The sequence below is a fragment of the Vicia villosa genome, linkage group LG1 (genome assembly GCF_029867415.1).
Source record: "Vicia villosa cultivar HV-30 ecotype Madison, WI linkage group LG1, Vvil1.0, whole genome shotgun sequence".
NCBI lineage: Eukaryota > Viridiplantae > Streptophyta > Magnoliopsida > Fabales > Fabaceae > Vicia > Vicia villosa.
The window spans coordinates 90,449,283-90,463,559 of record NC_081180.1 but is presented as its reverse complement, the minus strand read 5'-3'; the positions used below and the strand labels follow the sequence as shown (position 1 = coordinate 90,463,559).

The 14,277-nt window shown below is 33.0% G+C and overlaps 1 protein-coding gene across 6 annotated transcripts in view; it reads left to right on the top strand.

Moving 5' to 3' along the window:
• Positions 1 to 13,418, top strand: part of LOC131643501 (early light-induced protein, chloroplastic-like) — a 48,405-nt gene extending 34,987 nt beyond the window's left edge. The window contains exons 1-3 of one of the 6 annotated variants that reach the window (XM_058913736.1): positions 8,950 to 9,226; positions 9,329 to 9,424; positions 12,730 to 13,399. In XM_058913736.1, coding sequence (XP_058769719.1) covers positions 9,077 to 9,226; positions 9,329 to 9,424; positions 12,730 to 13,074 — 591 coding nt within the window. In that variant the 5' untranslated portion in view covers positions 8,950 to 9,076 and the 3' untranslated portion in view covers positions 13,075 to 13,399. Of the gene's footprint in view, positions 1 to 8,949; positions 9,227 to 9,328; positions 9,425 to 9,542; positions 10,068 to 12,074; positions 12,364 to 12,485; positions 12,585 to 12,729 lie in introns of those variants that run through there. The other 5 variants (XM_058913734.1, XM_058913733.1, XM_058913737.1 and 2 more) reach the window with 5 other exon arrangements.
• The last annotated feature ends 859 nt before the right edge of the window (positions 13,419 to 14,277 follow it).

Genomic DNA, 14,277 nt, shown 5'->3' with positions numbered 1-14,277 from the left:
GTAAGTTTGTGAATAGATAACAATTTGGCAGATAATTCGGGCACATGCAAGACATCTCTCAAAATTAAATTTTGACTTAGTGGAATATCTCCCTTCCCAGCAACAGTAATAAAAGTGCCATCTGCAGTGACAATCTTTTTATTACTTGGACACGGTGTGTAAGAGATAAACTCAGTAGAGGAATGGGTCATGTGATTCGTAGCCCCATAATCAATAATCCATGTCTTTTTTTCTGTAGATTGTATAACACTAAGAGCATAAGGATGAGAACTACCTGATAATGCCATGGAAGAACTACCTGTATTTGTGGGTTTGCCTAAAGAGTCTAGTAATTCCCTTAGTTTTGTAATTTCTTCTGGATTGAAGTCTGCAGTAGGTTTGGAATGACTTCCCTCAACAACACTTGATTGGACCAAGTGAGCATGTGCTGGTCCTCCTCGTTGAATGCCTTTGGTGTTCCAATTTCGATTCTGATTTGGCGGTTTTCCATGACGTTTCCAGCATTTGTCTTCAGTGTGTCTTGGCTTCTTGCAGAATGTACACCATAGAGAATCCTTGCTATCCCCTCTTTCAATCTCCATTTTGGGGGCTCCTCCGATTTGACCGTTCTTCCATTGGTCGATGTTCTTCTCTCGACTTTCTGCTACTAAGGCCGAACTTTGAGTTGATTGAGGCTCCATCATCACTCCTCTTCGCGATTCTTCTGTTCGAAAGGCAGCCATGGTTTCATTTAGTGAGGGTAACTCTTTTCCGAGTACTTGAATCCTTATTGGATCAAACTCGTTGTTCAGACCTGTTAAGAACTTATAGATTCTATCCTTCTCCTTATAATTTTTTAGTAAAGTAGCATCTGCAGTGCATTTTGCTTCAAAATGTTCATAGTGATCCAACTCCAACCATAGGTTTTGTAGAGTTTGTGCATATTCACTAATGGACCGATCTCCTTGTTTGGTAGTCGCAATCTTCATCTTAATTTCGTAAATTTGTGCAGCATCACCAACCTTGGAATAATTTTCTTTACAACTGTCCCACACCTCTTTGGCAGTCTTCATGAATATGCACGCATCACTAATCTCGGGTACCATGGAATTCCATAGTCATGACATCACATATGGCCTAATTAGGCCATATGTGACCTTCTTCAATTGACACACCTTGTTGGCTCCACATGTGGTACTAAAACCGGATGGACTATACATATAAACTTCCGCCTCTAAGTTTTCATGCAAGAACATATGTTTAACATCAAGTTATTGTATTTCTCATCCAAGATAAACAACAAGAGATAATAAGATTTGAACAATATGAGTCTTTTCTATTGGTGCAAATGTCTCCTTATAATCAATGTCATATGTTTGAGTATAACTTTTTTCTACTAGTCTTATCTTGTAATGATCAAATGTGGCATATGATTTGTGCTTTACATGATAGATCCATCTGCGTCCAACTGCCTTCTCACCTCTCTGCCTCTCAAATATTTTTGAAGTATAACTTTTCTCAAGAGCTTTCATTTTCTCACTTATAACTTGGGCCAAAATTTTATATTTCAATGTTTGTTCAACAAATGATGGGATTCTTCCAAAATCAAGCTACAATAAAACTTTTTTTTTTGAAGCAAATAAGAATATATTACCTCAAAAAACGGTTTATACAATAGGTGATCCTTAGATCCAACCAATAAAACAAGACAAACTATAGCATCAATTGGGCTATGTATTTCCTAGTTCTCCTATTTTGCCATCCCCTATAGACAATGGTATCTATAATATTCTGTATTATATCTCTTTTTGTACTATGTGTAAACACTATGCTATTTATCCTACTCCAAATGCCATACACTGTTTCAGTGAAAGCCATCTTCAAAATACACGCTTTCCAGCCTTTCCTTGAAACTTCCTGAATCAACCATGCCAGTTCTTCAGCCCATGGAAGAGGTTGATGAGCTCTATTAAGCCATTTCAGAATTTGTCTCCACACATCAGCATTGTCCATGCATTCAAAAAACAGATGAGGAATACTCTTTTCAGCATTATGGAAAATGCTACAAACACTATCAGTGATCATTTTTAATATTTTTAATCTATCCTTATTTGCAAGCTTCCCATGGCAAAGCATCCATGTTATGAACTGTGCACGAGGCCTGCCTGCATTTCTCTGGAAAATTATCCTCCAATCCACCATATTTCCCTCCTCATTCATAGCTTCATATAGCATTTTCATTTTGAATTTATTATGATTCAGCAATCTGTCCCAAGTTAGCTGATACTGATGCACTTCTTCCCTTAGGTCCATAATTCTTTTAATCATCCAAGAGCTACTTTGAGAAAATCTTGCCTCCATCACATTTTGCCCTTTCAAATAATACATATGCATCCACTTGACCCACATATTATCTGATTTCCTGCAGAGATTCCACAAGCACTTTATCATTGTGATTTTATTCCACATGGTGAGATTAATCACTCCTTGACCTCCCTGTGCCTTAGGTCTGCACACAGTTCTCCAAGCCACATGGATCTTTCTACTTGCTTCAATATTTCCTGTCCATGCAAACATTCTACACATACTATCAATTTTACTAATAACAAACTGAGGCAGCTACAATAAAACTTTGATACTGCATGGAAAGATGTTTAGAGGAGAAATATTGAGAAAAATGATACATTTACTTGGAGCGACAAGATGTTTTATCTTTTCTTAAAGCCATGAGTAAATCATTCGAATCAATGTCACAAGTATGAGAAATTTGAGGATCACCAATAGGAGAATCCATTTCATTACTTACATGTGGTTCGAGCGATTGAAGTTGTTTTTTTGTAGCCGATCAAATTTACTTTTTCTATGATACACCATAATTGGTACCAAAGGTGGTGGTTCCTACAAAACAGAAGACAACGGAGGATAATAAATAAGACTAGATGATTATAGTTTTCTTTTAACCTGCATCCTCCTGAATAAACCAAATAATTATGGTTTAAAATATTACGTTAAGGTAAATTATCCTTAAATATTTGATGTCTCTTATTTAAAAAAAAATATCTAAAAAAATCTCTAAAAAATCTCTAAAACCTTTTGAGTTTCAGTTTATTTTATCTACACTTGTGGTTGATCAATTATTTGTTAAGCGAGATTCTGTTGTAAATAAAAAAGGCGACGTCTCTTGGTTTAAGACTATAGAGAGTTTGTAAGTTGTTAAAATTGAAAGCTTAACCAATGTTAAAAGCTTGGTTATAAAGTGTCTTTAGCTTGTTATTTCAATAGTTTTGTTATCCAGTGTAAGAGTTTGAGTTATGTAGATTGTTCTAGGTTTTTGATTTTTGAGAACTCAAAAGCTTAAATATATAGCTTTTACTAATACAATTTGAGTTTTGTTTTCAAGCAATTGACAATGGATTGACTTCAGAATTAGAGGATATATGGTCATGATTATCCCATCTCTTTGATATAGAAATATCAAACTACAACAGCTAATATCGGATGACAGAAAATAACTTACATTTGTAGGGCTGATAATGGTACAGTTCTGTAAGAAAACTGAACCAAACTATACGGAACCATTATATAAGGTCACCATAACTGAATTGAACCATTTCAATTTTTCTAGAACCGAACTGAACCAAAGGTTTTGGTTTGGTATAACGATTCATAATTTTGAACCATACCAAACCATTAGAAGACAAATTTTTTCAAACTAAACAAACTGTTATATTTGATATAAAAAAAGACTTTTTTTTTTGTTTTTTTAATAATCCAATTTTACTGTAATTTGAAAAAACACGATTTTACTATATTTAAAAATCGATTTTACCGTATTTTAAGAAAAAACCTGATTTTATTGTACTTTTGGGAAACTCGATTTGACTGTATTTTTTAAAAAACTCGATTTTGTAGTATTTTCAAAAACTCGATTTTACAGTATTTTTGGAAAAACTCGATTTTACCTTATTTTCAAAAAACCTGATTTTATTATATTTTCAAAAATCTTGATTTTATTGTAGGATATCAGGTGTTGTCATTACATATAGCTTGATCTCCAAGTATTACAATCTTGATTACCAAAAATGTAACTGAAACCACTTAGTCACTGCATCAAATAATCTCCAGGCTTCACCTTGATCAACATATCTTGATTAATATACCTTGAGCTTTAAGCACCAAGCACCATCACTTGGTCAATAACTTTTCAAGCATCATAACTTGAACACCAACTTGTCAAGCACCATCACGTGAGTAACAATTTGTCAAGTGCCATCACTTAAACAACATATCGAGCACCATCACTAGATTAAAAATATGATAAGCACCATCACTTGAACTACATATTAAGCACCATAACTTGATTAACATTATACTAAACACCACCACTTGAACAAACATATCTAGCACAATCACTTGACTAACAATATGTCAAGTACCGTCATTTGAGAAAACATATGAAGCACCGTCATTTGATTAATATTCAATCCCCATCACATTAACAAGCATAGCCTTGGAAAATAAGACTGATGAAGACTTGTCTTAAAGGCGTTGTTATCATCAAAACCAAATCATCTGGTTGTTGCAGTCTTTATACCTATAAGCACATAGATCCATAATAGACACTTATTAAATTTTTTTTACAAGAAATCAAATAGAAAACCCTTGATTTATCAATGAAAAGGAAGTTCAAAGACTTCAAGATTAACTTACTTCAAGGTGAACCAGGGTTTGGTTGCTAAGCGAGTGTGGGCAGTGCGCTTAACGAGCATGGGCGACAAGGCTAATCAAAGGGTAGCTGGTATTACTTAACCTAAAAGAAAGTAGGTGCGCTAAGAGAGCCTAGGAGGTGCATTTAGAGATCCTATCCTTTCCAACCATATAAATAGGGGATATCAAAAGTCGGTGGATTCGAGGAGGTTCCTCAATCTAATTATGTTTTCATTATAAATCACAACAGGAGAAAATACGAGAGGAATAAAGAGGGTGGAAGCGCTTCTAAGGAATTGTCAGCGTATGCTTTTCAACTTATTTCTTTTAGAGTTAGATTGTAAAGCTATGATGAGTATGTGTAGCTAATTTTCTACTTTTTTGGGGTTAGATGTAGTTGTCCTTTTCCTTATGTTTTAACTTTGACCATGTAGTTTCATGCAGTTCTTCTTAAGTTTTAATATTGATGGATTCTTCATTCTTACTACTTGTTTTGTATTAGCTACATAAAATACATTTTCATGGTTTGACCTCATATTTGAAAGGTACTGGTCATTAATAGATCCAAATGTGTCATCTACTGGATGCTAAAGTCTAGACCTAAATTTAAGTTTAATATCCACATTTGATGTTGATATTGATGGACCTGTCATTATTATCCTCATTTACTGTTGAAACTTAATGCTGACATATTGGTTAATAGGTTGAGAGATTGTCTATTAGGTAATATGGTTGATCTTACGTCGTTGACTTAAACATGATTTACTTAAAACATGATTGACTCAAACATTTCATAACAAAACTTTCACCTCATCCAAAAATAAATTGAGGTATAACGTCAAGATCAAACATAATTAAAAAAAATAAAATAAAACAACATATTCCCTCGGTTTTTACTATAACCGAGGGAAAAAAACTCAGGGCACGCTTCAAATCCCAACTATTATAGTTTATGTTTTTATTTCTTTATAAGTGTAAACTTAATGATCTTCTTTCCCTTCGGTTTCCATAATAATCGAGGGATAAAATAATCAGATTTTACTATAAAAGCATTCGATAAAAATATTTTACTTTAATCATTACTTATATGTAGCCGCCCTAAACTCGTATGCATCATTCGTTGAGATGGATTGCAAGACAGAAAAAACTTCAATGTTCTTCTATTCTTGAACAAAATACTTTTTCGACCCTTGCAATCTATATCTCATATAATGGTGTTGATGTTGTTGTTATATTCTTTGAACAATGCTTGGTTAGAGAAGGTTGGAAGAGTTCTCCATGATAGATTGCAAGTGCAGAAAATAATTTGCAGCTTCAAGTTAAACAAATAAGGTATTCAACCTTTGAAAAGATTAGAAGTTAGATGCATTCAAGATATGCAATGAAATCTCGAATTACAGCTACAATGACGAATCTGGATTTGTTAAATATTATGTGTAAACAATGTAAATCTTAAAAAAAGATATGATTTACCTCAGTTTTCTTCTAATACTGAGGGTTAAACATATTTTACCTTAGTTTTAGTCAAAACCGAGGGAATAATTTTGATGTGATTTTTTAGGATATTGATCACCGTCCTTAAACAAATCTTTACCGTCCATTTTATGACTATCAACGCTCAAGACACTATCATTAGTGATCCGTGTGAAACATAAAAAACTTTCGTTATAAAAGCATTATGAATATCAAAAGGAGCATTATGAATTCCATTGTGAAGTATCATGAAGCTGTTGAAACTATCTACACCCACCACTTTAAGGTTTGCCATGAAAAGATCTCTACGATGAATTGCAAGAGCAGAAAATTATTTAGGTTTAAGGTTTGTGTTCTTATATATTTATTTTAGCAGAAAATCGTTTATTTATCTAACATTTTTTTTTGTTTTATTTCAGAAACAAATACAAACAAAAGCAATTGAAATTATCCTGCACCCAATATTTTCTCTTTTCCAAAATTATATGATTTGAAGATCTAAAATCTAAATCTTCAGAGAAATTAATTTTTTTCTGTGTAAACAATATAATATTCTGGGTAAACAAAGTAGTTTGTAAAAAATTAATTTATTAATATTCTGTGTAAACAATGTAAAGAGTTTAAAAAAATCTATCTTACCCCTTGGTTTTATTGAAAAATCGAGAGGTATTATGTGCTAGTTTTGAAAATAATTGAAATGCAGATGCTTGGGTTCAAACCCATGTGCATATAACTTAAGCCCTCAGTTTTATATTAACTGAGGGGTAAAGTGTAAGCTTTTCATGACACCATTCGTTACCTTGCTGTTGTAGCCGAGGTTAAATGCATTTCACGTCCGAGATGAAACATGTTATTTGTAGTAGTGTACATAAGAATAAGTCAATTAAATCTAACCCCAACAAAGTTTTCTCACTATTGAAACACCGAAAATATAATTTTGTTTTATAATATTTTACATTTCAAGCATTCACCAAACAATCAATCTTCTGATAAACCAAACTTAAAGTAATAGATACTATTGAACTGTCTTTGAAACACAACCAATACATGTGGAGACGATAAAAATTGCACTCGCTATATGAACTGCAACAAGTAGTTACCTTTGATTCTGACAATTGAATTTCTTTCTAAAGTAGGTCAGCTTTACTTCTTCTCTAATATATCACAGTTGGTGCTGAAGGCATCGATTCATGTAAAACAGAAGACGTTGAAGGACAATAATAATTATAGATTTTGGTTCAAGTTCAACCATTGGAGAATTAAAAACCCGTATAAACTCAAGTTCATGAGTGAGGATGTGGATATGCGTTGTATGAGGCTATGATTAATGGTAAAGATGTTCTGCCCATCCATCAAGAAGTTCCACAAGTTTACCCATCACAACTCTTATCCCAACCTTCTTTTTCCAGCAACCCATATCCAAACACATGCCTCAAACAAACTCAATCTCAACAATATTATGGCCAATAAATTTCACAAATGCCAACATACACTAACATGGTACAAACATACCACCAAACTCAAACAACACAACAACAAATATTTATACATCGACTTATACATCCCAATATGTCCAAGATCCATCGTCACACACTTTCAATAAATTAATATTATTTCTTTTAAATACATTAAAAAATTATTAAAATAAATAAAATTTTAAAATATAAATTTCAAAATTACTTTTTTATTATTAAAATAAGATTTCTAAGGTAAAAAAAAATCATAGTTCCTAATTTCAAAATGTACTCCGCTGGAAAAAATTCTGACTTAGTATACTTGTGCTATGTACGATAATATAGACCCGGTCTGCATCAAATAAGGGCCTTAATACGTAGAGATCATCCTTTTCTCATTTACGGGATCACATATTTATACCATTGGTTCCTCACTAGGAACCGATTCGCCTGTTCTCTTATATTTACTAGGTTTGACCTATTGGTCAGAAAAATGGGGTGAGTCCCTCCTTGAATCTGAGGAGTGTGTGACAATGACTGAGGAATCTCTCTAACTTCTTTAAAACGTCTCTCAACACATCAGTGCTATGTTGGATTCAATATGGCCTATAGGAGTTTGAGTGCGCCCATATTCTTTTCAGTACTCTAAAAGCTTTGCGAATTCTAGCCCTAAAACACCGGATGCCAAATGGACTTTCACCGTTATGACTATACAATTATACTTACTAATGTTAGTCACTATATTTATAAAACTTTGACCTGATTATGCTGTTTTTTTAAGTAGCTCTTTGCTATTTTGCTTGGAAACTAAAAAGTCAGTTTGAGATGAAGAAGTCTAAATACAAAATAATATTAACTAATTAATAATACAAACAGTGAAATCAGGAATAGTTAAATCCAAAGCAAAATATATCTTTTACTTCCTTTCGAAAATTGAAGAGATAGTTTATGTCCAACCAACCTTTAGATGATTAAGTAAATTATTGTCTTAATATTAAAATAAGAGTTTTAGGTTCTTGGTTAACTAAGGATCATTCAGAACCACCAATTGTCATATCATATGTAATCTAATAGAGCAATATAATATTCTAGACTATATGAAAAAAGATATGCAGTAAAAACATTATTTGAGGTCCTGAATGTACCAAGTTTACAACCCCAAACAGCCTCAAAGTTCTGCGTGTAGCACTTTCTGGATCTAACTAGAGCCACGTTTGATGCTTTTAGCATGTGTGGACAACTGAAGCCACGTGAATCAATTACTTTACCTTTTTACACACTACGTGGAGCTTAAATATCCCCTACTATATGCTTTCCTCTCTATTCTATATAAACAACCTTCTTCAATGCTTTACATATCAATCTATACCATTTCAAGGTTTAAATTGTGAGGCTCAGTAAAGACTTTGGTCTATCACTTTGGTTTTTGAGTTTTGCATCTTAACATTAAGAAACTATTATCAATGGCTGTTTCATCTTGTCAATCTATCATGTCAAGCTCTATGACCAACATTTCTAGCAGGTCTAGACTTAACCAAATTAGCAGCATCCCTTCTGTCTACACTCCTAGCTTGAGAAGGAATGTCAGCCTCAAAGTTAGATCTATGGCTGAGGTAATTATGGATTTATAAGGTTATATACTATTTGCTTATGCATATGTAATATGTTTATGATTTAAGAATGATTAGTTGCTAATTGTTTATTACATTGTTCAGGGAGAACAGAAAGAGCAATCAAAGGTACCTGTTGACCCTATTACCCCAATTGCACCAACACCAACACCACAACCAGCCTATACTCGTCCACCAAAGGTGACTAAATTAGTAACACATAACTACTAGTATTTGTTTTTTTATGTTAGATTATCAATATATAGCATTGATTTTGGTCTAAGTTTAATAAGTAATAATAATGATGATGAAATGGCAGATGAGCACAAAGTTTTCAGATTTGATGGCTTTTAGTGGGCCAGCACCTGAAAGGATCAATGGAAGATTGGCTATGATTGGTTTTGTAGCAGCAATGGGGGTGGAGATAGCAAGAGGGCAGGGTTTGTTTGAACAGTTATCTGGTGGTGGAGTTCCATGGTTCTTGGGGACAAGTGTGTTGTTGACACTTGCTTCATTGATTCCATTTTTGCAAGGTGTTAGTGTTGAGTCTAAATCTAAAAGTATAATGTCCTCAGATGCAGAGTTGTGGAATGGAAGAATTGCTATGTTGGGTTTGATAGCTCTGGCATTCACTGAGTATGTTAAGGGTACATCCCTTGTGTAATAGATAGAGTTTTTGGGGACACATTTAAGGTCTATAGGATTTGTGGTTAGAAGCCAATCTAGGAATTGATTATGTATATTCTCATGTAGTTACTCCTTTGAAGTACTTCAGATTCCAGATTCCCATGCTACAAGAGGAATTGTAATTGAACTTTCTTTATAATTGAAAGAGCTTCTCTAATTGCTGCATGTTGAAAAAAAAAAAAATTTGATTAGAGAATTAATATTGAGATAATACTATTTAAATTATGAAAAAGTTATTGTTAAGTGGGTAGTGAGAAGATAGAGTGGACCTTTCAACAATTCTTTGGCTTTGGTATAGTTTTTGTGTTTCAACTTTGCATCTTCATAGATTGAGATGCAAGTTCATATTTAAAATCAAATGCTAAAATCTTTTCTGTTTCTAAAGCTACAATCAATCCGTTTTCCCAATTCCATCTTCACTCCCTATGCTTCCTCTGATGCTTATATTGATTAACCCTCGTGTATTAAATGCTTAGTCATCTTAAAAATTGCCAGTTAATGGAGAAAGAAAGCATGATGATATTCAAACCCTTTTCTTTGTAACTTGTTTCATATCCATTAAAAATATTTTCTTGCCAGTGTTTTTTCATTGATTGTACCTAAAATCTTACCTTTAAGGTAAGTAGATGCGGTAAACAGTGGCGTAGTCAGAAAAATTATAATGTCTGGGCAAAATAAAATAGACTTTTAATTTTGTCAACAAAAGTATAGTTTAAAATAAAAGAAATGAAACATAACTTTACAACGGCTTGTTATATAAAATCACAAGGCAAATGTCTTTTTCGAGACTTTTTTCTTGGGAATGTTCGAATAATATCAATATCATCAAGTGACTTGAATATCTTCCGTTCGGTGTAACACACCATCAAGTCACTGAACCACACATCGTTGATCATATTGCGCAATTTAGATTTGATAATCTTCATTGCTGAAAAAACTCTTTCAACAGACCCTTCAACATATATGTCCTCTTCACTTGGTCTTGAATATCCGGAGCATACTCATTAATTTGTTTCCTAAGACCTGGATCATGCACAATCTCATTTGGGTTAAACTCATTAATCACATTATTAGACGGTGGTTCTAATTCGGCTTCCGATTGCACAACATTCACATTCTCAATACTTACTCTATCAACCAAAAATCTTCTCATCTCTATCAATGAATGAAAAGAATCAAATAATTAATAACAATCCGTCAACAATTTATACAGTATATTGATATTATTATCAATTTTTTTAAAAAAAAATAAAGAAAATAATAGAAACAAATCATCGCTCTCTAGTTAAAATAATTAAAGAAAAAAATAGAAACAAATTTATACAGTATATTGATATTGATTTTGATTTGTATGGAGATGGATCACCGCTAACTTTTTCAAAATAAAAAAATTCACTGAAAAAAAAAAGAAAAGATTCAAAACAATAATAGTAAATTAAAACTATAGGTTATATGAGTGATTAATTAAAAACTCACCTTAGGAAAAGGAAAAAAATAGATAGTAGTGTTTTTCTTTTTGTCAATTTTCTTGAGTAATAAGAAAAAGTAATGAAAGACATATGAATAATAGAAGCTCTGCCATATTGTATACTTTGTTGTTGTTGATCAGGAACAGTTTTGATACTTCACATGACAAAGAAGTGGTAAGCATTACAGAAATTGATTCTATTTATCAAGTGCTTTATGATATATTTGTTTGACACCACAGGGACTACTAAATTGAAAAACTGTAATAAACATTAACTATTAAGTAAATTCAGAATCATCTAATGTGATTTTGAAATAATGCATCTTAGCTAGAACAAAGTTATTGTCTTAATATCAAATCAAGAGTTTTAGGTTCTTGGTTAACTAAGGAACATTCAGAACCACCAATTGTCTAATGTAATCTATAGAGCAATAGAATATTCTAGACTAATATTAATAAACAGTAAAAACAACATTTGAGGTCCTGAATGTACCAAGTTTACAACCCCAAACAACCTCAAAATTATGAGTTCAGCATTTTCTGGTTCTAGCTAGAGCCACATCTGTTGCTTTTAGCATGTGTGGACAAATGAAGCCACGTGAATCAATTACTTTTTAGGATCTTTTTACACACTACGTGGAACTTATATATTCCTCACAATATGCTTTCCTTTTTATTCTATATAACCAACCTTCTTCAAAGCTACACTTACCAACCCAACCTTCTAAAGTGTAAGTTCTGTAAGAGTTTAATTTGTGAGTTTTAGAAAAGACATTGGCCTATCTCTTTGGTTCTTGAGTTTTGCATTGTAACATTAATTAAGAAACTATTATCAATGGCTGTTTCATCTTTTCAATCAACCATGTCATGTTCTATGACTAACATTTCTGGCAGATCTAGGGTTAACCACTTTAGCAACATCCCTTCTGTCTACGTTCCAAGCCTCCGAAGGAATGTCAGCCTCAAAGTTAGATCTATGGCTGAGGTAATTATGGTTTACTCAAACATATTTTAAGGATATACTATATGCTTATGCATATGTATTATGTAATATGTTTATGATTTAAGGATGATATGTTGCTAATTAGTACTTATTATATTGTACAGGGAGAGCAGAAAGATCATTCAAAGGTGCCTGTTGACCCAATTGCACCTTCATCTACCCCAACATCATCACCACAGCCTACCTACACTCGTCCACCAAAGGTAACCATAGTAACACACAGATACTACTTTGTTTTTTTTTTTTTTTTTTTTATGTTTGATTAGTTATTTTAAGCATTAATCATGGTCTAAATTAGTAAGACTCATTTAATAAATCATGATAATGATGATGATGATATAATGGCAGATGAGCACAAAGTTTTCTGATTTGATGGCATTTGGTGGGCCAGCACCTGAAAGGATCAATGGAAGATTGGCTATGATTGGTTTTGTTGCAGCATTGGGGGTGGAGATAGCAAGAGGGCAGGGTTTGTTTGAACAGATATCTGGTGGTGGAGTTCCATGGTTCTTGGGGACAAGTGTGTTGTTGACACTTGCTTCCTTGATTCCATTTTTGCAAGGTGTTAGTGTTGAGTCTAAATCTAAGAGTATCATGTCCTCAGATGCAGAGCTTTGGAATGGAAGAATTGCTATGTTGGGTTTGATTGCATTGGCATTCACAGAGTATGTTAAGGGCACATCCCTTGTGTAATGCTAGAGTTCTTTAGGACACATTTAAAGTCTATAGAATTTGAGGTTAGAAGGCAATCAAGGAATCGTCCATGTATATTCCTACATAGTTACTCTGCATCCTGTATACAAGCAAAAGAGTGTACATAAACTCTCTTTATACTTAGAAAAGAGCATCTTTAATTTCTTCGACTGAATAAAATTCTTCTAAATTTTGCTCTATAATCTTTGGCTTATATGTTGAAAAGGCTTGTGTTTTGTTTTTACCAATCACTTATAGTAGTTATGTGAAATTACTTTGTTCTTTGTTAACAGTGTCACTGCTTCGTGATTGTCTGCTACAGCAAATTGGTAATAAGGTGTCGGTTATGGAAGTAGATTCTTGATATGTTCAATGATTGCAATAGTTTTTTTTCAAAGAAGCAAAAGAAATAAAATAATTAAATTAGCAAACAGATGCATAAGGAATGCCTTGATACACCACCATAGCAAAACACCAGCGTCAAAATAGAACCATCTGGATGATGAGTGATAACCGCAAAGAAAATCAACAAATATAAGGAACGTCCTTATCTGCAATATGAACAACGACAGGCCAAACAGTAAAAGGCCTGACTAACCGATACTGTTATGTAGGGGTGTTGGCGGTGTGGTTTGGGCGGTTTTGACGAAAAAAATCATCCGAACCACAAGAGAAAAAATCGTGCGGTTTGGTTTGGTTCGGTTGGCTTTTAAAAAAAATCCGAACCAAACCAAACCAAACTAATGCGGTTTGATTCGGTTCGGTTGGTTCGGTTTTTTACAAATATTTTATTGAGCCATCCATACACATATAGATGACAATATAAATTTGTATTTAGACATTCATGCACTATCAAATAACAACAAAACTCGTCATATTTTAACAACAATTTTCCATATAATATGTAAAAATTAAATTAGACAAAAGTAGAATATTAAACATAAAATAATAGCATAAAACAATATAAAAAATATTATAATGAAACAAAAAAATAGAAGAGACGAGAGGTAGTGAAGGTGAAAAAGAAAAAAATATTGAGCGATTAGAGAAGAAGATGGACGATAAAAACAAAACTGAAATACGGAACGTTTACATAAAAATGAGAAGGTGAAAAAGAAAGAATATAAGAGAGTAGAGATTATAGAAGAAAAGGGAAGATGTATGTGGCAAAGAAGGTGCGATAATGTTATTAGAGATTTGAGA